The sequence below is a fragment of the Eubalaena glacialis genome, chromosome 13 (assembly GCF_028564815.1).
Source record: "Eubalaena glacialis isolate mEubGla1 chromosome 13, mEubGla1.1.hap2.+ XY, whole genome shotgun sequence".
Lineage (NCBI taxonomy): Eukaryota > Metazoa > Chordata > Mammalia > Artiodactyla > Balaenidae > Eubalaena > Eubalaena glacialis.
In genome coordinates, this window is record NC_083728.1 from 26,573,631 (window position 1) to 26,599,412 (window position 25,782).

The 25,782-nt window shown below is 49.4% G+C and overlaps 1 protein-coding gene across 1 annotated transcript; it reads right to left on the reverse strand.

Moving 5' to 3' along the window:
• Window positions 1–1,939: 1,939 nt before the first annotated feature.
• Window positions 1,940–24,595, reverse strand: BPIFB4 (BPI fold containing family B member 4). Its single transcript, XM_061209243.1, has 16 exons — window positions 24,490–24,595; window positions 23,457–23,519; window positions 22,574–23,093; window positions 21,507–21,611; window positions 20,605–20,748; window positions 18,119–18,182; window positions 17,616–17,676; window positions 16,529–16,620; window positions 14,762–14,965; window positions 13,325–13,378; window positions 10,611–10,781; window positions 9,958–10,025; window positions 7,982–8,024; window positions 7,591–7,654; window positions 5,242–5,318; window positions 1,940–1,963 (listed from the first exon to the last, which is right to left on the reverse strand). The coding sequence occupies exons 1-16, from the start codon at window positions 24,593–24,595 to the stop codon at window positions 1,940–1,942; spliced, it is 1,860 nt and encodes a 619-aa protein (XP_061065226.1).
• Window positions 24,596–25,782: the final 1,187 nt, after the last annotated feature.

Genomic DNA, 25,782 nt, shown 5'->3' on the forward strand with positions numbered 1-25,782 from the left:
TTTTAGAGTATTATTATTATTTTCCATTTTATAGATGGGAAAACTGAGCATCAGAAGGCTAAGGGGTTCACCAAGTCAACCAAGTGACAGTGATGGAATGTGGGCCCCATTCTCCTGACTCCAAAATTCTTCCTCTTTAATGACCTCCTGATGCCAGAGTTGAGGTTGGTGATGTATAAAGCTGTCCTGTGGCAGGGGAACCTCTCTATAGAACGCTGTCTGATTGTTTTCAATATGGAGACATTGGCTGGCAGATAGGGTTTCCAGGAGCCGTGGGGTGGGGCTTGGGGAGCAGTTGCTTTGAGCAGACAATACACGGCCAAGATCTAGGTTTCATTGGATGTATAGTCACTGGGCTTTATTTCTAGAAACCAAGGGCTTGTCTGTAAAGAACTGATTTGGGAGCTTCCTTGCTCACTTTGTGGGCTGCTGCTGCATCCGTGCCTCCCCAGCTTGGACCTGAAGGCATGAGGTGCCTAGTATTTCTGCAAAATCTCTATGGCAGCAGGAGCCTCACCGCCCCTCGGCCACGTCTCCAGCCTCACCTACACAGGAGGACACGGGAGAGTGTGGAAGACATTACTGTGCTCAATGATATACCTGTTTTTCCTTTCCTCCTGATCACACTTCCCTACCCCTTGAGGTCAGGCAAGATCACGTGACCTGCTTTGGCCGATGAAATGTCAGCGGAAGTGATGTGCTTCTCTTCCTGGTGGAAGCCTGGAAGTGCTGATGCTTGACTCCCTATGCTTTCTTTGTTCTGGGGACTGTGCAGCCTTGGGGCCAAATTCAGCCCAGGGCTTCTTCTTGCAGCTTACCAACAGAGGAAGTGTGGTGTGGAGAGGACATGGGCCCTGCAGCTAAATCATCAGGTTTAAACCCCAGCTCTGTCACTTTGCAACTGTGTGACCTTGGGCAAGTCACTGCATTTCTTGGTGCCTCGGTTTCCCCACCTGAAAAATAGGGACCATCCTGGTGGTCTCAAGGTGCTCTCATGAGATTAAATGAGATCAAGTCCCAAAGCCTCAGTGCTGGGCTCAGCAGGTAGCAAGCAGTCAATAAACGTCTCTCAGGAAGATGAGGCAGGAGGGTATCTTATTTTTGCCGCTTTCATCTCTCCCCTGGGACCTGAGATGTGCCCATGTACCCTTCTGGACCTGGGCAAATCACATGCTGGGAACATAGAGGGGAGGGGGTGACGAGAAGGCAACTGAAAGCTGAGAAAGGAGAGGAGACCCTTGTCATGGTGGTGCATGGAAGTCAGGCTAGACGGCGGTCTCTCTGGCAGTGTGCAGTCAGTCTGATGACTTTGAACTTGCTGCTTCTGAGTCCTGGCCCTCCCCGTGTGCTGTGGAGTTGGGGGGTGGGGGGACTGAGGCATGAGAAATAAGCCAAGTGAAGGTTGAAGAAAGCAGTGAGAACTGAATTAAGGTCTCCTCCTGCCCATCCGCAGCATCCTCAGAGGCGTCTGGCATTTTTCAGTCATGAACTGAACCACCCTTCATGAGGCTGTAGCTACATCTGCCAGGTGCCCCCCGCAAAGACTTGAAGGAAAGAAACACCCAGACCCTGAGGGAAGGTCCTTTGTGGAGACTCACCGCAACTGCAGGGAAAGTGGAATCTTTTATTGAAAGCGTAAAGTTCTCGGCTTGGGGTCTGGGGGCGGCCTGGAGTCCGAGAGGCCTCAGTCCTCCAGGCAACCGCCATCCCCCCGCGGGGGTGGGGAGCAGGGCTGACCGTGGATGAGATTGTTTGTCAACAGGGGCAATGGCTGGGCCCTTTCTCAGGGTGGGGGCAGGTGAGAAGAGGGTTGGAGGGCTGGGGAGGGGACTGTCGAAGGGCTGAAGGGACTTGGAGCCGGGGACCGTGTCAGGACGAGCCTTTCCAGGGCTGGTTCTGGCTTCTTTCAGGGCTGCGGCAGCATCTCTGCCTCTGTCACTCAGGTGCTCAGCACCAGAACGTCCTTGGAGGGCAGAACAGAGAACCCAGTTAGTGGGTGGGGTGGCTTCTGGCTGCAGCCTCCACAGACAGTCACCTGCCTATGGATCGAGCTAGTCGCATTTCTCAGCAGCAGTAACTCTGAACGGAGGAGACAGCTGGGGTCAAAGGGGCCTGAGAATCACCCTGGCCATGTCATCAGCTTGCTGTGTACAGGGGATCCTGGGCAAGACCCTTCCCTCCCTGCTCTTCATTTCCTTCTTTTCCAAAATAAGAGAAGCAGGCCTGAGCCCCTTCCACATTCTTCCAAAATCCAGTTTTTGTAATTAAAAAACAATAATAAATAATTAAAGTAATAGACCTAATCCATAGAACAAATGAATACCCATGCGTCCATACTGATATAAATCATTGAGTAAATAAATAAATGGGGGAGAAGGGACAGCTTTTCTTTACAGCAGAACTCCATTAATAAGTGTAAAAGGAATTACAGAAATAGAAAATCACAATCAGGCAAACAGCACGGTAATAACTTAGGCAAGGACCATTAATGAATGTCCAAATCAGTGGGAAAAGTATAGTGAGAAACAGGATATTTGTGTAGTGTCAAAGATGTTTAAGTCCCATGAGATATTTATTAGTTGCAAAGGGAAAACATAGTAACTTAGGGGAGAAACCTAGCAGGAACCACCTTAACCACAAGATCAAAGTGAACATCTCCAGGAATAAGATGCTGACATCATGTGCCCCGACACAGTGCACAGCATCATTTGGTGGAGTTCTTGCCCAAAATACATAACCTCAATCTAATCATGAGAAAGTATCGGTCAAATCCAAATCGAGAGACATCCCACAAAACGGGCCCTACTCATCAGAAATGTGACGGTCATAAAACACAAGGAAAATTGAGGAACTGTCACAGATTGGAGGACACTAAGGAGGCTCACGTGACTGGAGGCAAAATGGGACCCTGGACCCTGAACCAGACAAAGGACATTAGTGGGAAACCTGGTGGGTGAGGCCTGTAGATTAGTTAATAGCTTTGTATCAGTGTTAATTTCCTGATTTTGATCATGGTACTCAGGTTATAGCAGATGCTAACAGAGGAAGCTGGATGAAGAGTGTTCTGGAACTCTCTGTACTATTTTTGCAATTTTTCTGTAAGTCTAAAATTATTTCAAAATAAAAAGTTAAAATAAATGGCTAGACCCATATAGTAGTTATAATAATAATAAGAATAGCTACCATTTACAGAGGGCCTGCAAGATCCTCTGAGTCTTTCTTTTGTTTTTCTGAGTGTTTCTTTAAACCAGTGGTTCTTCACCTTTCAGACTCAACACCCATTTTACATTTTATTATAGGTCTCCATATTATTTCCTTTATTATTCTGAAACAAAATTCATAGATTATACAGTCTACTTACACATTTTTTAAAAAAATGTATAAATTCACTCACCGGAATATAAAGAAGAAATAAGAGGTAAGTAATTTATAATAAAATAATACGTATTTTGATGTGAAATATTGAAACATGATTATTGAGGAGAGAAAGACTCATCCCCACTAATTTCAAAAATCCCCTCAGGTTGGGAGGTGGGTTGCAGTACAGCCCTGGTTGAGAACCACTGGTTTGAACTGCCTCTATTATTTCAGTGCAAATCCTACCTCTCACTAGCTGAGTGACCTTGGGAAAATGGCCTACCCTCTCTGATACTCAGGACCTTCACCTATGATGTTAGGGCAAACATCAACCAGAGCCCTGGTAAGGCCCAAATGCATACAAAACAGGGCAGGAGGCACTGCACATGCTCAGTAAATGGTAGAAATGATGATGGTGCTGCTGCTGCTGCTGATAAATTTGTGCCAATCCTGTTCATATTTCCTAACCTATTTTTCAGAGTGAATGTTAACAGTTAACACTAAAATGCTGTATCTCATTTAACCTGTCACCATAAATTCCATGAGGTGGGTAGTGTTGTTCCCCATTTTCAGATGAGGAAACTGAGGCTCAGAGAGATGCTGAGGTCGTGCAGGAGCTCAAGAGAAGGGACCAGGACCGGCACCCCTGAGGACTGTCCCACAGCCTGCATCTGACCGCTGCCCACACTGCCCATCCAAGGTCTCTGCCACTTCCCTTGACTGCTCCCCTAAGGTGGTGAGGGGCTGCCCCTGGGCCGAGGCCCAAGCCTGGCATGAGTGTGAGGAGCTGGGCTCTCTGCACACGGCTGGTGGCTATGCATATGGGTGCCACCTTTGGGAAAGGAAATTGTCAATCTGGGGCAAAGGCCCATTCACTCCGCTTCCGGGAGCATGTTCTAAGGAAGTAAATCCCGAGGCCAGAAACAGTTCTGTCCACCAGGATTTACACTGGAGCCTTCTTTATTACAATGATGACACTGATAACGATGGACACTTCTAGAATGCTTACTATGTGCCAGGGGCTGTATAAGGCACCTATATGCAGAATCTCCTTTTATCCTAAATGCAGTCCTATAGGTAGGTACTATGATTAGCCCCTTTCTATAGAGGAGAAAACTGAGGCCCAGGGTTACTCAGCTGGAAATTGAAAGAGTCAGGATTTGAACCCAGGCCATTGGGCACCAGCACCCTTATTCTTTAACTCCAATGCTCTACTGACTGACCCCCTGATCAAGTAATGTTTAAAAATAAAACTCCAGAAAGATTGGAATGAGAAACAGCAAAATGTTCTAAGTGGTAATTTCTGGGTTGCAAATACATCAAGGAGGATAAACACGTGTTTGATTAATCTTTTCTGTATTTTCCAAATTTCAGATACTGAGCACTTGTGTTTTTCGTAGTGGTAGTAGACCCCCTTCATGGCACCAGCCACGATTATAATTAGCGACTATTTCAGGAATATTTACCCAAAGGCCCATCTCCCCACTGGTTGGGGAAGCTTTGCAAGGGCCAGGATTGTGCATGTTTTTGTTCACTGCTGTATCCCCAGCCCCTTGGGAGTTGTCTGGCACACAGTAGGTGCTCAATAAAAGTTTTTCTGATGAACCATGTCACACTTCCACTTTGGGCAAGCTCCTTACTGCTCTGAGCCTCAGTATTCCCATCTGTGAGATGGGGGCAATGACATCTGTCTTGAGGACTAAATGAGAGCATGGATGTGAGAAGCTTCATTTAAGGCTCTTTGGCAGCTTTGTTTCTTGTTCGCTCAGCCCCATTCTTTGAAGGAAGAGGCCCCTGTTGCCCCGCCCTTCCCTTCCCTTCTCTTTCTCCTCCCAGTTCCTAGGTATGGAGGGGAAAGAAGAACAGAGCTCTATCTCCCTTTACCTCCAGGATGTCAATGTCTGCATTGCTGAAGTCAATGTTGAGGATTCTGGGGAGAGGGATGCCAGAGCCCAGCACGGCTGCAGGGAAAAAAGAATGATCAGGCATAGTCAGCATGGCGGCAGCCTTTCAGAAGCCACCAGTGTTTTCAAGAAGACTAACCATGTCTTTCATGCCTCTAGGCCTTTGTCCTTGCAGGTCCTCGTGCCAGGAGCACACTGCCTCACCCTTGCCTGCCTGCTGAGTTCTGAGCCTTCCCCGAGACTCTGTTTGGATGTCACCTCTGTGACCCTTCTTCCACCCCAGACCAAGCAACTCTGGGCCCCTGCCACTCTTCCCGAACAACTCCATTCCAGAAATCACAAAATATTAATCCCCTGTCTCCACATCTGTCACCTCCACCAGATTGTGAGTTTCTTCAGGCAAGGACTGTGTCCCCAGCATCACCCAGCCCTGGGCCGGGCACAGAGGAGGAGACAGATATTTGCTGAATGAAGGTGTGGAAAGATGCACATGGGACCCCAACAAGTGACCGCCACGGGATGTACTGTTTGGTTTAGATCATCAGAGCCTAAGCTGACCCACTGATTAACATTCCAAGAAAGAAGGAAGAAAGGAAATGAGGACGGGAGCAGGAAAGGGCAGGTGGGGGAAATAGGATGGAGTGAGGTTGAACAGACTTCCTGACTCCAGCAGGATTTTTCAGAGAGCTAAGAACACTGTGAATCTACCCCAGAGGAACCTATTCAGTATTTCCCAAACTTGCTTGACCACGGAACCCTTTTCGCAGAGTATCTTGTGGGACTAGTTTTCTATGGAACCCTCTTTGGGAATCATGGATCTAACCCACTCTCTCACTTTTGAGAATGGTAAATTGCACTATAGCGAGATTGAGGGACTTGCTGCCAGGTTCACAGTGCCTCTGCCAGGACGAGTGTCTCCATCTCTTGGCTTCCAGGTCAGCCCAGCCCAGCCAGCTCCTGACAGCATCCTCTCCTGCCAGGGAACGAGCATGGGCCTGGTGACCAGCACTTCCCCGTGATTCAGATTCAGCCTCCTCTGGTGACAGTTCCCAGAATAAGGGCCTGTTTGACATCCAGAGCTGTCCAAGAGAACCCGGCTTGTACAGCTGATGCTGCCCCTCTTCATCCTCTCTTCCAGGAAGCGGAAGTGGGGAGAGAGAGGTTGGCGCCCAGTAGCATGAGGGTTGGGGACTGAGGTTACTGATGCGGAGGCTGTCCCAGCCTCCAGCGGCCCCAGAGTTCAACAAGGAGCCGCAGAGAGGAGGCACCACGCTCAGTCTGTTCTATTTATAAATTTGGGTAAGAAAACTCTCTAACTGACAATGTGACTGCCTAGGGGGCAGATTCTGGGTTAGGAGGTTAGGGATCATGGCAAGAGCAACTTTAACTTTGTACTGATTGAACTTTTTACAGTAATAATGTGTGCACGTGGTATCTATGAAAGGAAAAATAAATGCACAATTAAAAATAAGTCAGGAACACAACCATGTGAATATACTTAACTTAAAAATGGCTAAGAAGGTAAATTTTATGTTATGTTTATTTTACAACTAAAAAGAAACACTTAAAAAAATAAATCTGGGGCTTCCCTGGTGGCGCAGTGGTTGAGAATCTGCCTGCCAATGCAGGGGACACGGGTTCGAGCCCTGGTCTGGGAAGACCCCACATGCCGTGGAGCAGCTGGGCCTGTGAGCCACAATTACTGAGCCTGCGCGTCTGGAGCCTGTGCTCCGCAACAAGAGAGGCCGCGATAGCGAGAGGCCCGCGCACCGCGATTAACAGTGGCCCCCGCTTGCCACAACTAGAGAAAGCCCTTGCACAGAAACGAAGACCCAACACAGCCATAAAAATTAATTAATTAATTAATTAATTTTTTTAAAAAATTAAAATCTAGCATTTAAAAAAAAAGTCTGGAAACATCTTGAACTGTATGCTAAAAAACAGAGAAAGAAGAGTTTAGAAGGAAATATACCCAGATGTTGGGATTAATTGTCTCTGGGAGGTGAGATTTTCTTTCCTAGACTCTTCTGGACTCTCTAAAATGTACACACATATAATTTTCATATACAATCAGAAGTTTACATAGATAATCAGAAAAATCAGCCAAATAAGGGCGGCGGGAAGAATATAGCAAAAGCGGCAAATAAAGAAGTTGATGGACACTTGGGGCAACATTTGCATTCAGAGGCTGAGATAAATAAGCTTAGAGTGAAGTTCTCAGAAATACTATTGAGGCGGAACAGCTGTGCATCAAAGATGCCCAACAAACCAGTAGCCACCCGGTCCCCAAGTCACACGCCCCCAGGGAGGCCCGGGCACCTGCTCTCACCATTCATCGCGGGCATGAACGCCAGGTCAAAAATCTTCCCGACCAGCACCTCCAAGAGGCCAACCTGCAGAGGAAGAACAAAAAGGCAGTGGTTCGCTCAGATCCGAAGGGATACTTGAGGCTACCCTGTGGCCAGAAGGGAAGCCGCAGAGCTGCCCCGGGAGAACCTGGGAGGGAGCAGTCAGAGCCCCTGTGATTCCAGAACCCCCAAGCTGGTAGCCCTAAAGTGCACCTGGTCAGCCTGCTCCCTGTACAGTTGGGAAGCAGAGGCCCAGAATGGGGCAAGTGCTGTTCCAAGGCTTATGGTGAGGCAGGGGCCGAGGGAAGCCCAGCCAGCCTCACAGGGATGCTATTCCTAGATCTCACTCTGGGGCCTGAGCTTGGTACTTACATCAAAATTGCCCACATTTGAGGTTCTGAGGTTGAGCCTGGTCCTGCAGATAAAGAAAACAGCTCATTAGAAGTAGCGATTGCCTGAGAATCATAAGGGGCTCACATTTCAATAAACTGCCAGAAGCCCCTCCACCAACATCCTCACAGAGACCTCTTTCAGTCTGGGGGAGGTAATAAGAACAAGGCTGGTCTCCACGTGGGGAGCACCAACTATGTACCACACATGATGCCATATGCATAAGGCTCACATCACAGCTGTGTGTCCTTGGCAAAGTACCTAACTTCCCTGTGCCTCAGCTTCCTCCTCTGCAGAGTGGGTGGCTGCAACGACTAAATGAGATAATTCAAGTAAAGCCCTTAGAATCACGCCTGGTACCCAGTGAGCACCGTGCACGTGAGCATCGCTACTACCTCGTGTGATCCTTCAGGAACCCCGTGGAGGAGGAACCGGAGACTCCCAGGGAACTGGCCAGGGCCACAGAGCTGGGGAGAGGGCGCCCCAGTCTCGCGCCCTGAGCTGCACTCATGGCTGCTGTGCTGTCCTGAGCAGGGAGGCCCAAGGCCTGGGTTTGAGGTCTTTCTCTGCACCGTGAGGGCCTCAGTCTCGCTGCACCTGAATCTCACCTGCAAACCGACAGTCTCACCCAAGAGGCCAGACCAGACCCGTCCACAGGGCAGAGAGACATTGGAGCCACTGGCGTCCAGAGCGAGAGAAACAAATGAGGCTTCTCAGGGGAGAAGACTCTGCTTTGGAATGTTGGATTCCTTCCCGACTTCCACTCCCATCCCTCCTTCTCCCTCGACCACTCCATCCACGACGCCCAAGCTCTTTCCTGCCCCTGGAAGTTTGCCTGCACTGCTCTCGCTGCCGGAAACCCCAGCTCTTCACCTGGCTGCCCCCTTCTCCCCATCCAGGCCTCAGTCTCAGATCTCCTTAGAAACTCCTGAATGGCTCTGATTAGCATCATCTTATGAGTAGCTCTCACTGTTGGGCTTGATAAATATTTGTTGTAAGACGAAAACCTTACAATGAACTAGGCACATGCTGCAAATGTTACATACTCCCTCATTTATCTTGAAGTGGGACTAATAACAGCCCTTGCTGCCATAGGCTGATGTCAAGAATTAAATGAATGGGAATTCCCTGGCAGCCCAGTGGTTAGGAGTCTGCACTTCCACTGCTGGGGGCCTGCGTTCAATCCCTGGTTGGGGAACTAAGATCCCACAAGCCGCATGGTACGGCCAAAAAAAAGAATTAAATGAATACATTGAAGGCTTAGCTCAATGCCTGGCACTTAGAAAGAGCATCTAATAAATAATAGTTCTTATTATGAGTCCTATGAGGTAGAGACAAAGATGCCTATTTTCAGATGAGAAAACTGAGTTTCAGAGAGGCAAGTTCACTTGCCTTACATCACACAGCCAGTCGGTGGTCATGTGAGGATTTGAACCCATACCACTGGCTCCACAGCCTGTGCTTGTAACCATTCGACACAGCTCCAGGTCAGACAGACCCGGGTTGGTTCACAGCCCCTCTCTGTTCTCATGCTGCAGCCTTGAGTAAGTAAATCCACCTCTCTGAGCCCTAGTTTTCTCCTCTTTAAAATGGGAGAATAACAGCCCTGACTCTGCAGGGCTAAACCAGATAAGACATCGAAGTAGCCAGCGCAGAGCTTAGCACATCGTCACCACCAGCAGCATCATTATTGTCTATGCTGTTGTCAGCAGTACGTCCTTCTGTGAAGCTCACGGCTCCACCCACACTACCCGGCTCATGCCAGTGATCTTGGCAATCACGGCCCATTTTCCCCTGTGTGGCCCCTTGGATTTACCCTGGCAGCCGTGCCCGGAGACCTCTAAGCCCTCCCTGGTCCCTCAGGGGAGAAGGGACCTCAGGGTGAATTGGCACCAGACACAAGAGCACCAAAGAGGCCTTTCTGAGGAGCAGGAGCCTGTGGCAGCAAACCCCCTTACTTGTCCAGCTTGGTGTCAATCATGAGCTTATCATTCTCCACGGAAAACATGGCCAAGAGTTCTGTGTCCTGGAGGAAAGGGAAGGTGAGTGGAACATCACTGCTGTTATATGCTGGTCATTGCTTGCTGGGGGCTCACTGGGAGACCCCCAGTAACGCAAACCATATGATGGATTTTTCCCACCTCCGGAGGGAAGAAGTTGGGAATCATAAATTGCCTGCATTAACTGTTGTTCACAAGTAAGTCACAGCAAGGGCTGGGGAACATTCCTCAGAAAGACAACTGTCACAGGAAGCTGACGATTGGCATGGGAGGTGTTTACCAACTTTCTCTGAGCTGTCTCAGAGGAGGTGGGGGTGGCCTGCAGCCTAGGAGGCCTGCTTCAGATCAGCCATTGCAGATGGGATTGGGCATCATCACTGTCAATCATAACTGCCCCGCCCCCCCACCTCCCCAAGGAGAGGGCATAAAAGGTCCAAACTCATCTGCCTTTCCAAGCAGAAGCCTTGTTGTAAGAAGATCCCTCTTTGCTTCCCTGCCCTCCAGATCAGCTGGCCCCCAAACTGGACTCGTAGTCACTGTGGTGGGGACCATGGGTATTTGTAGGTGTCTGCAGACTCCCTGAGACCACATGACCACTCAGCCCCACTCACCACATCGATGAGGCAGATGGTGGCCTCGACATCATTGGGCTGGGAGACCATGACCATGGAGGTGGCGAACACCTTCACCAGCGCCTGGTCCTTCTGCAGCATCACTGAAGGTGGGTTTGGCACCTGGATCCTGATGGTGAGGGAGCAGGACTCGGGGTACTGCTGGAACACCTGTGGGTGGACACTGGGTGAGGTGAGCAGGGCCCTCGGTGATGGGCGGGCTCAGGGGGTCGCCAGTCAACCTCTAAACACACAGCACAGGGTCCCACACTGGATACCTTCAGACCCAACAATATTGCTTGAGTCCTACAAACCACATGCAAAGCCTCCAACCACTGTGTGGTTTGGACAGGGGCTGCCTTCTCCGAGCCTCTCACACAGAGTTATCATGAGAATTCAATGTGATCATGCCAGCAAAGCTTTGAACTCAATGCCTGACCCTCGGAAATGTTCAAAACCTGGTCCTTAGGGAGATGGGGCAGGGGGGATGGGCACTGAGGCCAGTGCTGGGCATTCATGATTTCATTGATCCTTCACAACTCCATAGGGTAATTTTTTCTCCATGTTACAGATGAGAAAACTGAGACTCAGAGGGAAACATCAAGCGAATTATCCAAGGCCAACAGGAGAGTTGAGATTCCAGGCCAGGTCTGTGTGACTCAGAAACCCAGGACCTCTCTCCCCTCTCACTGACTCTCTCACCCCACCTGGAATGAGAAAGTCCACAATTCGGGGTGCCTCACCGTGAAATTCCCAGAGCAAGGCACAGCCTGCCCCACCCACCTGGATTTGCTGGGGTCTCTGGAGACCCATGGCAGGAGGGATCTGAGCCCGTTGGCTGCAAAATTGATTCCTCCAAAGCTAATTGGCTAAAGGGACAATTCATCAAATGACCAGCTTCCCATATTTGCTAAATAACTGATTTACCAAAAAATTTATTTTAAGGAACACTTTTCTTGAATATTTTAAATGAGCATAAGTATATGGGAAAAACCACAAAGTTACTTTAAAAAGAAACTAATTTAAACATAAACTTTTATATTTGCAGCGCAGCAGTGTGGGTCCTGGTCCTAAGAAGACATTCATTTTCTTGAACACATTCGAGGTGAAACTCTTCTGGACAAGCTCTTGGTCTAATGGCAAATCTAGCAAATTCAGCCAATTGACCACTCAGTGGACTCACCTTTTGGCAAATCGGCTTTCAACAAACCAATGATTTGGTGCATTGGCTTTTCACAAAAGGATTTTCAAGATACTTCCTCAAAGGGGCCTGGTGTCTCAACAACCTCCGCCCCAACATGCAGAATCTCCAAGAACTTGCAGCACCGCCTTCACAGGGACCCTGAAAGTTTACCTTGAACTCTGTCCCCGCAGCAGTAGGGGACCCAGGATGCCCTCATAGCTCTGGTCAAGCATCTCCAGGTGACTCCAGGAGACATTCCTCTGTGTCTAGCCTGAGCCCCCCTGCTGCAGACCCAGCTCCACATGAAGCCCTGCGTCCCTGCTGTGGCCACATTGTGTGACCGCTATGAGCCTATTTCCCCATCTGTAAACTAGCCCCGTGGATGGGGGGATGATTAAAACCAAATGAAACAGTGGATTCTTAAAAACTTTCATGAACCATAAAGTGCAGTGCACATAAGAAGTGGTCCAATAAATAAAAGATCCAGTTGACTGAGGGGTCCACTTGCCTCCTGGAGAGGCCACTATTTATGGCGTTAGTAATGGTACCCTGCCATTCGGCTTTCAACCACATGAGGGTGATAGTGACCATTTGTGGAATTTGATCTCCTTTCCTGCCTCCTTTGAATTCCACCCAGAACCAGATGGGACAGGTAGAAAGGAGATGAAAAATGTCTAAAATTGCTGTAAAGTACCACAATCCTTTGCGTCTGTATAACACTACATAAGAAGTTCTCTGGTGCCAGGTGCAGGGTAGCAGGCCTGGGACCAGAGCTGGGACGAGAACTGGCATCAGAAAGGCCTTTGTTCCAACTGTGTATGGTGGCTGATCCAACAAGAGTACATTTGCTCTTTTTTTAAAAAAAGAAATTGTTATTATTAACAAGAACAATCATAGATAACATTTATCAAACGCCTACTCTGGGCCTAGGTTCAAATCCCAGGTCTGCAGCCACCCTGTGAGGTGGGCTTTGTTGCTCCTGTTTTCCAGATGAGAAAACTGAGGCTCAGAGAGAAGTCACTTGCCTAAGGGAGTATGGTTGGGATGTGCTGAGTTGGAATTCAAATTCATATCTATCTGCTCCAAAGATCTGGCCCTTTCCCTCTAGGCCTCCATGCACCTACGTGTGCCCCATGTCAACATCTTTACGTGAATTATCTCCTTCATCTCCTTTATCCTCCTGGATGAAACTGTGCAAAAGGTATTAGCATCTTTTTTGGACAGATAAGGAAACTTAGGCTCAGAGATGTTAAGACTCTTGCCCAAAGACACACAGCGAGGAAGTGACCAGGCTGGGATTAGACCTGGGCAGGCCAGTCCACTGCTAGAGCTCAGGTTCTTTCCATCTCAGCCCTCTGTGCTGCACCCCCTCACAGGGGTCCAGCCTCCAAGCTTTTGTCACTGCACTCCTGAGGGGTGGGGGGCTGGAGCACCTCACCCTAGTACTGAGTGTCTTCCCTTCGCACCCAGCTCCTGGGACAGCTAGAGGGAGCGTGAGGCTGAGACAAGGGTAGGCACCAGCCTTACGTACCTCGGGAATCAGGGCTCCCAGTGTAGACGTGGTGAGTGGAGGAAGCTCTTCAAACTGCAGGGAAAGAAGAAGGGTTATATGAGTCCCTGAAGCTAAAGGGACAGACAGGAGTTGCTAACACACTGTGTTAAACTCCTGCACCCTCTCAGACAACCAGTGGGGGCATCTCCTCCCCCTTAAAGACCTCTTGGGAGGCTCTGCCTGTTCAACAGTGGCCACCATAAAGACCATGGTAGCCGTTTTGTGGTTAAGTGGATGGGGGCAGCCACTGAAGCTTACCACAGAGAGGACTTTTCAGGGCAGGAGGCAAGACCTGAATCTTCTCCTCTAAAAATATGATTCTTTATTAAAACAAGGTGAGCATCAGCGTGTCCATGTGCAAAACCCAGGGTCCACTAAGTGCATGATTCTGCCATATCCCTGAACTACCTGTACTATTATTTACTTAATATCTTCTTTAGATGACTTTACTTTTAAAAATATCAAATGCTAAAAAATGGAAAGCCAGTACCACTTGACAGAAGGAGATGGAAGGTGTAAAACTAAATGCAATAAAAACAAAACAATGACATTACATTCTGCATGGATACCATTGTCTTTGGGGGACTTTGGGTGTGAGTTCTGTTCTCTCTCAATTAAAAGAGGACACCTTAAAGTTTAAGAGAGGGTTACATTATACTGGCATCAAATGGAGACTTTCCTCTTGATAGAATCGAGGTTGACATAATGTATATGATTTTTTTTTTTTTTGAGAACATCTTGTTCTTATGAGATACACACTGAAGTTTATGGAGTGACATGTCATGATGTCACCAAACACTCAAGTTGTTCAACAGCAGATAGATGGATGGATGGATGGATGAGTAGATAGGTGGGTGGGCAGATGGATGGGTGGATGGAAATGAAGCAAATGTGGCAATATATTAACTGGTGAATCTAGGTGAAGGATATTATGGCATTAATTGTACTATTTTGCAGCTTTTATGAAGGCTTGAATTTTTTTGAAAGAAAAGATTTGGAGAGAAAATGACTCTGGAACATACCTAAAGGTGGTATTTTATTCTTATGTATCTTTTAGTTACATAGTATCAATGTTTACCAAGTAAAAGGATTCTAAATATTTATATTGAGATACAGATATATGGATTTAAATTACGCTTTTTTTTAAAAGGATGGGAATAAAATAGAATTGGATAGGGAGCAACTTTTTGATGTTGTTTAGTGTCATGTCTGTGAATCACCTAAAACCCTCCCAGGCACCACGCTTTAGTAAACACTGATATAATCGATACACATTCTGAACGGGAGATAAGTCAAGGGGTGGACTGTCTACAGTTTTTGCTTTAAAGCCATCTCCCCAAGGCCCTGGGGACTAGAGAGGATCGACAGCGGGCTGTTTGCTGCCCAGCCCACCTCACCCCGGGGGCTGTGACTCACCATGCCGTCGGTGATGTCAATATCCAGTGCCCCTTGCTTCTGCAGGAGAGTCAGCACTGAGCCCAGAAAGTTGGCAGAAATGGCCAGTTGGGAGTTGGTGTTGTCGCCCATGGGGGGCAATTCTGGCATCTTCTGCCTGGGAGACATGGCTGGCTGCCCCAGTGGATAGTCAATCAGCTCTCCTCCAACCTCCCCAACCAGAGTCTGGGGAAGCAGAGAGGAAAGGGGTCACAGAAGGGAGAGGTGCAGGAAGAAGAGTGGAGGAAGGGGGCTGAAGGCTGGGGGGAGGCCCTGCATCTGCGTCCAGGAAGCCTTCCTTGGTCAAACCCACTGGGTCTTGAGTGACTCTTTCATTTATGGCCCTCACAAATTCAATTTGTGATGGAATAGCATCTCTTGCAGTTCCCGCTTTATGACCACTTATAATTAAGCCGTGGTACAGCGCCATATATTTGAAATAGAAGTATGCCATAGATTCTGCCCCACTCCACCCTCCCAGCCCTGCTCTAACAAGGTAGCAAGTTAATGCACCTGCACAATATACACTGGAGTATCTACTCTAAAGACCAGACTACTTTCCATAGCCTGCAAGGCATTGTGCGGTTTGCCCCATCTGGAGCCACTCTGCCCCTCACCCACCCTTCCGCAGTGCAGCCACCAGGGTCTCATCCATCCCTGCCTCCACCTCGGCACCTCCACCATGGTGCTTCCCGCCTGCCGTTCCCTCCCCCACACTCTTCTTTTGTTACATCCCACTCATCTGGCTGGTCTCAGCTCAAGTGTCACGTCCTCCAGGAAGCCCTCTGTGACCTCCCTGGGTGAATCATACCCCCTGCTTTAGGCTCTGATAGCCTGGGACCCTCCTTCACAGAGGTCACGGTCTCTAATTGTTTGAGGGATTCTCGGATGGCCTATCCGGCTCCATCAAGTCAGAGATCTTGTCGTGCTCATCACTGCACCTCTAGCCCCAGCCCAGAGCCTGGCACACAGCAGGTAACTGATAAACGTCTCTTGAATATCTATGTGTTTATGGATATACTCGGTGTGCACAGGTGTGCTGTGTCTGTGAGAGCACGGTGTGCGCTCTAGCTCTGCGTCTGATGGACGAAGCGGGGAGGCACTCAGGTTTGTGTAGCCCAGGGGAAGTACGTCTGTGCGTGCGCCTGTGCAGTTATGGGCCAGATTCAGTAGTGTGCTTGAGCCAGCTCACACCAGCTCATGAGAGCCAATTCCAGGCACCTCTTCCCAACACCATGTTTAGGCCAGGGAGGGAGTACTTATACCATGGAAATCAGCAAACACTACAAATCAGGGATTTTAAAAAAAAATCATGCAGAGTGGTTAATGCTTACCAGCACACGATTAGCCAGATTCACTCCTCCAGCAAACCCAAGCCCATAGCAGCAGCTCTCATAGCTAGAAGCCAGATTGCCTGGTTCAGAGCCCAGGTTCACATTTATTAGCTGTGTGACCTTTGGCAAGTGGCTTAACCTCTCTGTGCCTCAGTTTTCTCAAGAAGAGTGCCTACCTCATATGGTTAATCTACATAAAGCACTAGGAATGTGCCTGGCACACAGTAAGCACTCGGTAAGTGTTGGCTATGATTGTGTTTCCCAGCACAGCTCCTAGAAGGTCTTCATCTAAGCAGAAAAGGGTTCTGTTCAAATGCTGCTTCCCAGGCATTCAGCAGCAGCCCTGGGGGCCTCTCACTCTCACCTCTGCCTATGGGGAGAGGGCCACCTCCCCTGCCCGAGCCCAGGCACTCACATTGAGGTCCAGCTCCAGGAATTTCCCAGTCACGAGCGGGAGGCTGGAGAAGGTGTACTGGACGCTTCCCAATATTCCCAGAGGAATCAGAGCTGCAGGCAAAGGTGGGGGTCACAGGAAGGTCCCCCTCACCCACCCAGACACCCTCCTTGTACCCTGAGTGGAGCGGGGCAGCAAGGTTCCAGCTCCAGACACCATGGAAAGAGCAAGCATTCTGGGTAAAAATCCCAGCTCTGCCTCTTCCTTGCTGTGTGATCTCCATCAAGACACTGCACCTCTCTGAATCTCCATTTCCTCCTCCGTAAAATAGGCTTAATAGGATTCCTTGGACTATATTGGGAAGCCAGTGAGAGTCTGCATATTGATAAGCTTTGTAAGCTGTGAAGCGCTGTACACCAGGGAAGAAGTTTTAGGGCTCCACAAGGTGGTGCTTAATTGAATCTGGCATTTCCCTGACTGCTTGTGATGGACAGCCCGACCTTCTGCGCTCTTCTGGCCCTGTACGGCTGTAGAGACTGTGCACTGCATAACTGATGCTACCATTATGTTGTGGTCTATCTGGAAGGAGGTCCCTGGAATCATGGAGTGGACGACCTGGACAACCACGTGGGGCAGGCTTGCCTTCACGAATGTTCACTCAGAAATCCTGGATCAAGGGCTAGTGCTGGAGCCTGAGTCTGAGGACCTGGACAGTCTCTACAGCCTCTGTCACTCTCTAATCTATTGCTATTCACTCCAGTCTCTCTGGGGGTTGAAGCCAACTCCCCCATTTTAGAGATGAGGCAATCGGGAAGAGTCTCTCCAAGTCCACACGATGCCCGGGAGAGCCAGGGCTCGAACCCAGCCAGTCCAGAGCCGTAGCGCCCTTGGGTCCAAGCGGGAACCTCCTCCCTCTGGGACTTGGGGAGATGTCTGGGGACAAGAGGAAAGGCCAGGCAGCCCCTCTCCCCTGGCGTCAGCCGCATAGCACTCCACCCCACTGGGCCTTCCTCCCACACATTGCTGTGTCCCCAGGGCCTTCCGAAGGCTGGCCCAGATCAGGCGCTAGTAGATGTTGGTTGAATGAAGCAAAGCAGGAAGGACTTACAGTCCACGAGACCCAGCTGGTCGTTGACAAGACCCAGCACTACGTCCACGATGGGGCAGAGCTGTAGGGTAGAGAGGGCACGGAGCTCTGGTGACGGCGCAGGGGGTGGAGGAGGGGGTGCACGAACAGTAACAATGACAATAGCTACTGTGTACTGACTGCCTCTCTGTGCACTATGCGGGGGCACTGTCTTCCCCGCAGCCTTATGGGGAAGGCTTTCTCATGATCCCCATTTTACAGATGGGAAAACTGAGATTCAGAGAGGTGATTCAAACCCAGAACTGTGTGAGTCTCGAGCTTCACCTCCTTATCCCTTCACTAATCTGTCCCTCCACATTCCTCAGGGCCCTTCCCAGACCCCCAAGGACACATCCCAGCCCCCTGGCTCCCTCCATCCCTCTGGGTCACCTGCATGCCTCCAGGGATGGAGGCTGGATGACTGTGGCCCCTCGGTCTGAGGAAAGTCTGTGCCCCCCGCTCCCCGTCCCAGGATGGGTTCTTACCAAGTCTGGGAGGACATTGGCCAGGACTTGGTTTACTAAGTTGTCCACAAGGTTGGGAAGAAGCCTGAGGAGAGAGGAGTGGGGCGAGGAGAGGCTCACCAAGCTGTCCACACTCGGGGCCCCTGTCCAGGTGCTGTCTGAGCAGCAGAGCCCTTGAGTGCTGGAAAATTGTTCTGAAGGCTAGAAGGTCAGTGTACACTCACCCTAGACCTGGCTGGACAGGCTGCTCAAGCAAATGGCTTGGCTTTTCATCATTCATTCACTCTATTCATTCATTCATTCAAGAAAACAAACAAATGCTCCTTGAGCTCTACTATGGGCCTAGCCTAGGCTGGCACATTCCTGTTTTTTAACTGCAAATGGCATTCCCTCCTGCTCATCTGCCCCTCTAACGGGCTGTTTGCTGCAGCTTTGCATAATCTTCCCAAAGGGAAGATGAGTGTATTATTTTATCCAAGCACCTAGAACAGTATCTGGTGCACAGTAGGTGCTCAATAAATGTTTGTGGAGGGGAGGGAAGGAGAAATACTGGTCCACCAGAGAAAATGAGTTCTTGGTGCTGAAAAGATTGGGAAATATGGTCCATTCTACAGACAAAGAAACTAAGGCCCAGAGAATTGAGCCAGAGCAAGTTCTAAGTGCATCACCCAGCTCTAAACTAACTCTCCTAACCAGTTAGTGAAGGGAGGAAAGAGATTACTGATACATAGACAAAACACATAGATGGATGGACAGACAGACTTGTAATGCGTTTGTTTGTTTCTAATGTATTTGTTTCCCAAGGCCCTGTGGTGATGAGAAAATGAGGGAAACATGGCTATCCTAACACAAAAGTATCACTGACAGCCTGACCCCTTAGATCGGTCCCCCTCTGCCCTGCTGTGCCCCTTCCCCACCCCCAGGTTGTAGCTGATTGTTCAATGCTATGCAAAGCAAAGAATTTCTTCAGATAAAGTCCTAATTCCATCATTTCCCCCAAGGTTACTATGTGTTATGGTCTCCTTTTTAAGCGAATTCACCTTGAGGGGTCTTGTCTTGGTTCTACTTCTCCGTGGATGATAAGGGCTGTGAGAATGCACATGCATGTTTATCCGTGTGTGTGTGCCCACCCATGTGTGTTGGGGGGATAATTTGAAGTTAATCTATGTATATTCAGGGCACAGACTGCTTTCTCCTGGGAAGTTATCCAACAGACACATTGGCCCATGTGTGAAAAGATGTATGTAAAAGACTATTCATTATAACCTCATTTGTCAGAGCAGATTAGACAAATTGCAATGTTCAACACCAGGGGACAGGGCAAATCAATGATGGTTCATCAAGACAGTGGAATATTACGCAGCTGTAAAAAGGTAAACAAAAGGAAACCATGTTCCGTACAGAAAATTCTCCCAATAGATAAATGGTGAGAGAAAAGTGCAAAACAGTGTTTACAGTATGTTCTCATTTGTATTAAAATGAGGGCGGGGAATGAGAATTTACATTCATCTTTGCTTCATTTGTTCAAAGAAATTGGATGGAGAATCAAGAAACAAATAACCATGGTGAGGTCAATGGGAAGGGGGCAGATGGGAGACAGGGAGGGAGGGGGCTGTGCCTTTTTATCATTTTATATTTTGAACCATGTACTACCAGATATATTTCCTCGTGAAAATGTGAATTAAAAATCTGTGAGGTTTTTGTGTTTCCCTCCCCCTCCTCTTCTCACCAGAACCCCTGGGGCTGATTTTCTCTGCCTCCACCCACCCTGGAGCAGAAACAAAGACACAGAGAAGCCCACATGAATCGGAAATGTGGGGCTCAAGTTACACAATGATTTTCTCTGATCCCACAGTCTAGATAAGATGAGGGCTGGGGGGATTGGGCCAAGAAATTGATCAGACAGGAGGGGAAGGAGTAGGGGGCCTCAAAGAGATAAGCAGAACAAGCATCTCCCAGGATGAGGGCTGGGGGGTGAAGAGAAAGGGACTCAGCTCTGAGCTGCCCTGATGTGCCCTCATCTAAGGCCATCACCTGGGGGCAGCGTACCAGTCAATATATAGACACTTGAAACCACTCTGCACAGAAGGTGCCGACTTGGCCACTTTGTGGGGAGTGTGTAATAGAAAATACTCACCACCTGACCAAGGTCACATTGAACAGAATCAATTGGGAAATTTCCCTGTGAGTTGGAGCACCAATGGATGCAAAACCTCTGTTAGACAAATATTCATAAACTCTTAAAATGTGCCAGATTCTTCACTCAGTTTTTTACATTCATTATCTTAATTCCAAAGGGGAAAAGAATCACCCCCATTTCACAGATAAAGAAAGTGGAGCTCAGAGAGGGGCAACGGAGTTGCCCAAAAGTCACACAGCAATCGATAATGTAGCTGAAGAGGTTTGAACCCCAGGTTGCTTCCAGAGCCTCTGCTCTTAAATATGGTTTGCCAAAGACAGACCACTCCAGCATCTGCCAAGGCACTCCACAGCCCGCTGGTACTCACCCTCGCAGCAGTTTGACTTTGATACCCCCCAGGAGGGTGTCACATTGCTCCATGACCAGCCGTGGGTAACCCGTGCGGTCCATGGTCAGCTGGACCTTGGCCGTGATGTTCACCTCCACTGCGATGTCCAAGAAGCCAATAAGACTGGAGGAGACCATGGGGCCAGGGAGACAATGAGTCAACTCCCAACCACCACCTCACACCTCGGCTTTTGCTCTGGCTGGCCCCACCATCTACCATGCTGCTGGCTCATGTCTAGGGGTCCCAAACAAGAAGGCTTCCCTGGTCCCTCAAGTCATCTGTGAACAATTCTATCTCCCCTTAGCCTATGAGAGCTCCAAAGGCTAGGAACAGAGGTCCATAAATGAACTCTATGTATAAATTCTGGTTTCCAAGGTGACCACCCAATCATCCAGCTTTGTAGGCATGACCTCATCCCATGGGGATAAATCGATGCAAAAGTCCACTGTCTGAGGTTCTCTAACGAACACCACCTATGTGGCAGGCACTGTTCAGTGAGGCCTTTGCTTGCTGTTCCTCGCTGTGGCTGCAGCCACCTGGAAAAGGATATGTCTTATCATGCCCATTGCAGGTGAAGACACTACGGCTCAGTGAAATTAGGGGGACTGGCCTGAGGTCACAGATTAAAAGAGAGGGTCAGGATTCGAACCCAGGCAGTCCCCAGACTCCAGCCTTGCAGATCTTAACCACCACACAGACTGCCTTTACTGCTCGCCGCTCAGGAGATGACCTGAGCCCAAAGGTATAAGCCATGCGTGTGCTGGTGACACCTCAGGTCTTTTAGTCCCCACATTATGGACAAAGATGGGAGATGACCTGCCCAAGATCTCCCAGCTAGGATGTAGCGGGGCATGGACCCCTCCGGGACCAAGGGCACACACCTTTTCCCGTTGATGGCCACGCGGGTGTACAAGCTCAGGTAGACGCCCACACCCGGCAGGAGCCGCACAGACACCCGAGGGAGAGTCAGCTCCACGATGCGCAGCCTGAACAGGACCGAGAGCGGTGAGAGGGTGGCCACCCCACTGCCTGCCACGCTGCTCACCCGGGACCGCCCTCCCTACACCCTCCTCCTCTGCACCCCATTCATTCCTCCAGACTCCAGAAAGACCTGTGGTTTGTGGATAGAACTTGGAAAACACAGAGAAGTTAAAGGCAAAAAAACACCACGACCCATACTCCCACTGCCTGGAGACCCACCGTTTATATTTCCATGTATTTCCTTTGAATTTTTTTTCATGTAAAGATGCTATTCCTTCTGCCTGTCCCTGCCCCTCTTTGCCTGGTTCCCTCCTACACATTCTTTAGATTTCAGCTCCAGGTCCTCTTCCTCCAGGAAGCCTCCCCTGATCTCTCCACTATACACATCCTCACTTCTCCATGAACTTCTTAGCACTGTTGTAATTGTATGATTGTTTCCAGGCTTCTTTATTGATGCCATATACCCCACCAAGCTGCAAGCTCTGTGAGGACAAGAGATGTGTCTTGTCTTGGCTCACCATGAGGTTGTGTCCCTAGTGCCAATATAGTGCCCCACACATAGTAGGCACTCTAAATATTGGTTGAATTAAATAGTGAATGTGAGGAGAAGGCTGGGTATAGTTGAAATTATAATATGTATGTATGATCCTTGGGTTTTTTACACCTAGACTATATTACTATGACGATACTACAGACAAGGGAACTGAGACTCAGAGAGAGGAAAAGAATGGCCCAGAGTCACACACTAATATAAAAGGTTGAACTGGGACTCAAACTCAGGGCTGTCTAACGACAAGACCCCAAATCATACAACTTGGGACTTGAGATGTCCAGTCCTGAGGCCAAGCCCTAAAGTGTACAGGGCACTGAAGACCATCCCTTTTCCAACTCCAGGCCTCTGGGGGTGATCATTCCTGTTTGAAGGTTCATCAGGGAGCTTGATAGGGAGAGCCTGGCCCCTCCTTACCCTGTGATGCCCTGCACGGTGCTGAGGATGCCACCCTCGCCGAGTGCGCCCAGGACGCCCCCTCCTCCGAGAAGTCCTCCATCACCAAGGAGACCACCTCCACCGAGCAGGCCGCCTTGGCCCGCTAGGATGCCGTTGGCTGCCAGTATGCCTCCAGTGCCCAGCAAACCACCTGGGCCCAGCGCCCCAGTGGCTACACCAGGTGGGATCTCTCCAGGCTGCAGCTCTTGCCGGTGAAGTCTGCCCACGGTCGCCGCCACTTCCGCTGACCTGTACCGCCTGCGGCCCCTCTGGCTGCCATATGCATTCTCAGTGTTGCGGTAGTTGCCCTTCCGGAGGTCCCTGATGCTTCCATCAGACTCAAGGGTCTCACCGTATCGGTATTTGCCCCCCAGCTGAGCGGTGTTGTCATTGGCCTCAATATGACCATACTTGTAATTACTACCAAGCTGGTTGCCATTGGTATACTCTGGCGGTGGTTTTTGGACGTGAAACTCATTGTAGGGAACACCACCGACACCTCGGGGGAATTCAGCGCCTCTGTAGTCATCATAATGGTGTCCGCCACCGCCCAAAAGACCACCCAAGAGACCACCACTGTCACCCAGCAACCCCCCACCACCGTGGCCTCCACCACCCAGCAGCCCCCCACCACTGCTACTCCCTCCACCCAAAAGCCCCCCACCATTACCACCCAGGAGGCCTCCATCACTGCTGCTACTGCCACCCAGTAAGCTTCCGCCAACTCCACCCAACAGGTCACCACCCCTGCCACCACCCCCGCCACCAAGCAAGCCCCCCAGAAGACCACCTCCCCGGCCACCTCCACCTCCACCAAGCAAAGCCCCCAGGAGAGGCCCACCACCATCACCACCAGCTTTACCCACGGGCACCTCTCTCAGGGCTGAGCGGAGAGCATCACTTTGCTGCAAGGTGCCCGAGATGGCTGCAGAGAAGCAAAGGTCTCAGTTAGGGGCTCCTCCCCCTCCAGCCCCCAGGCACTGCATCCCAGCATTGCTCGGCTCTCTGGGCCCCACTTTTCCCACTGGTAAAACGCTGAGGTTGAATGGAAAGACTCCTCCAGACCAACCCAGCCCTGACACCCCCAGGAACTCATTAGCTGCTGGCTTTGACCTCTCACACTTTAACTGGATTTCGACAGCATTCAGCCAAACCTGGATAGATTTTCTTCATGATCCTCCCTTCCAGTGTTCCACACTTTACAGCTTAAAAAAACCTACTTCCTTGTGCATTATTCAATCTGATTCCTGGGAAATAGTCAAGACCAGAATTATTGTCCCCATTTGATGGATAAAGAAATTGAAGCTTGTGACTCTTAGGAAATGACCTCATGTTTTTATTCTTATGATAGCCTTGGATAGGAATTAGGGCAGAGAATGTGTCCTCATTTGCCAGATGACAAAAGTGGGGCCCCAAGAATTGAAGGCAGAATCAATATCAGCTCCCACTTTTGAGGGCTTTCTGTGAATCAGGAACTGTGCAGAGTTTTCAAAAGTTCATCTCATTTAATTCTTGAATCAATTCTCTGAGAAGGGGACCATAATTATACCTTCTTTGCAGATGAGAAAACTGAGGCTCAGAGAACTCAAGTCATGGGCTTAAGGTCACACAGTCAGTATCTGAACCCCAGGAAGGCTGACTCTAGGACCCAAGCTCTTAATCACTGCTTTCTACTGCCTCAAGCATAAAGTCCCCAACATGGTGTCTGGCACATAGCAGGTGCTCAGGAGATGGGAGCCAAAAGAAAAAGAGGAAACTAAGGCCCAGAGAAAAGCCACCCATCCATCTGATGTAGAATCTGCCAGTGAGGAAGAGAGTCCTTGGGAACTTCAGAGTTGGCTGGACTTCCCTACCTGCCCCCTGCCACTCCCCACGCACTGCAGGGCTGGACTCACCGTTGCTCAGCACGTCTTTGGTAACCCTGAGGACAGCGTTTGTCTCTTGGCGGATGCCACACACAGCCACCACGGACAGAGTAGCCACACACCACGCTGTCCACATGCTGGCCCTGCTTCTCTGCTAAGGAGACAGTGGGTCGGTCATATGGCCATGGCTGGGTGTCACCGCACTGGCCAGCAGGTGGAGTTAGCACCACCACCCCCCAATCCGCCAAGAGTCACATCAAGACCCTGCGGCCCAGAGACAGGGTAAACAACCCCAGGTCATAGAATGGGGCAGGTCCAGAGTTCCTGATACCACCTTCTGAGTTTTTCAAATTGCAATGAATCTGGAGGCCCAAAGCAGAACCATTAACCAAACTGTCCCATAACATAGATGTTTTATTATCTCCTGAGACGAAAATTTACAAATGGAGCCTCAGGAAGAGAGAAGAGTAATCGGGATTCCAACCAAAATAGCAAATTAGTAGAAGACAGACTCTGGGGAAATCTCTCCAGAGATTTCTGGAGAAATCTACTCATATATTCATCCAACCACCCACCCATCCATCCTTCCATTCATTCATCCATCCATCCAACCATTCATCCACTCATCAACCATCCATTCTCCCCCTCTTATTCATCCATCTATCCATCCAACCATCCATCTATCCATCCTCCTTCCCATCTATCCATCATTTATCCATGTTCCAACCAGCCAGCAAGCCAGTCATATGTCCATCCATCTTTCCTTTCTTCCATCTTTCCTTCCACACATCCATCATCCATATATCCTTCCTTCAGTCCATGCAGCTGTCAAACATTCATCTAGCCACACTTCCATGCATCCAGCCAGCCAGCAAATACCCTTTCCCACCTCTTTGGAGGAGACAGTTCTACACCATGTAGTTAAGATTAAGGGCTCTGGATCAGAGCTATCTGGGTTCTAATCCTTAGGCAAGAGACTTGACCTTTTTGAACTACAGCTTCCTAGTCACCAGCACATCATATCTGGTACATAGCAGACACTCAGTAAACAGTAGTTATTGTTTGGGGACTATTATTTCAGACCTCTAAGAAGTGGGTGTGAAGTATTATGAGTTTGGAGGGGTGAAGCATGCATTTGGGGATGAGCAGGTCAACCTCCAGGAGACTTTATTTTGCTGCCTCCATGTCTAGTCCACTTCTCTCACTCCACCAGCCCAGTCTAACCATTCTCCAGCCTCAGAGAATCAGAACAGGACATGGCCTCCCATCTGAGCCAGACTGTGAAGTTTTTGGCTTCAGCGCCACTTATGCACGCTTTTCCCT

Coding starts and splice junctions, on each gene's coding strand:
- BPIFB4 (XM_061209243.1), bottom strand. CDS start 24,595: ATGTGGACAGCGTGGTGTGTGGCTACTCTGTCCGTGGTGGCTGTGTGT. Junction 14,966..16,528: donor TCCTGGAGCTGGACCTCAAT/GTGAGTGCCTGG, acceptor CTGCTTCCCCAG/ACTCTGGTTGGGGAGGTTGG. Junction 7,655..7,981: donor CAAATGTGGGCAATTTTGAT/GTAAGTACCAAG, acceptor CTTCCTCTGCAG/GTTGGCCTCTTGGAGGTGCT.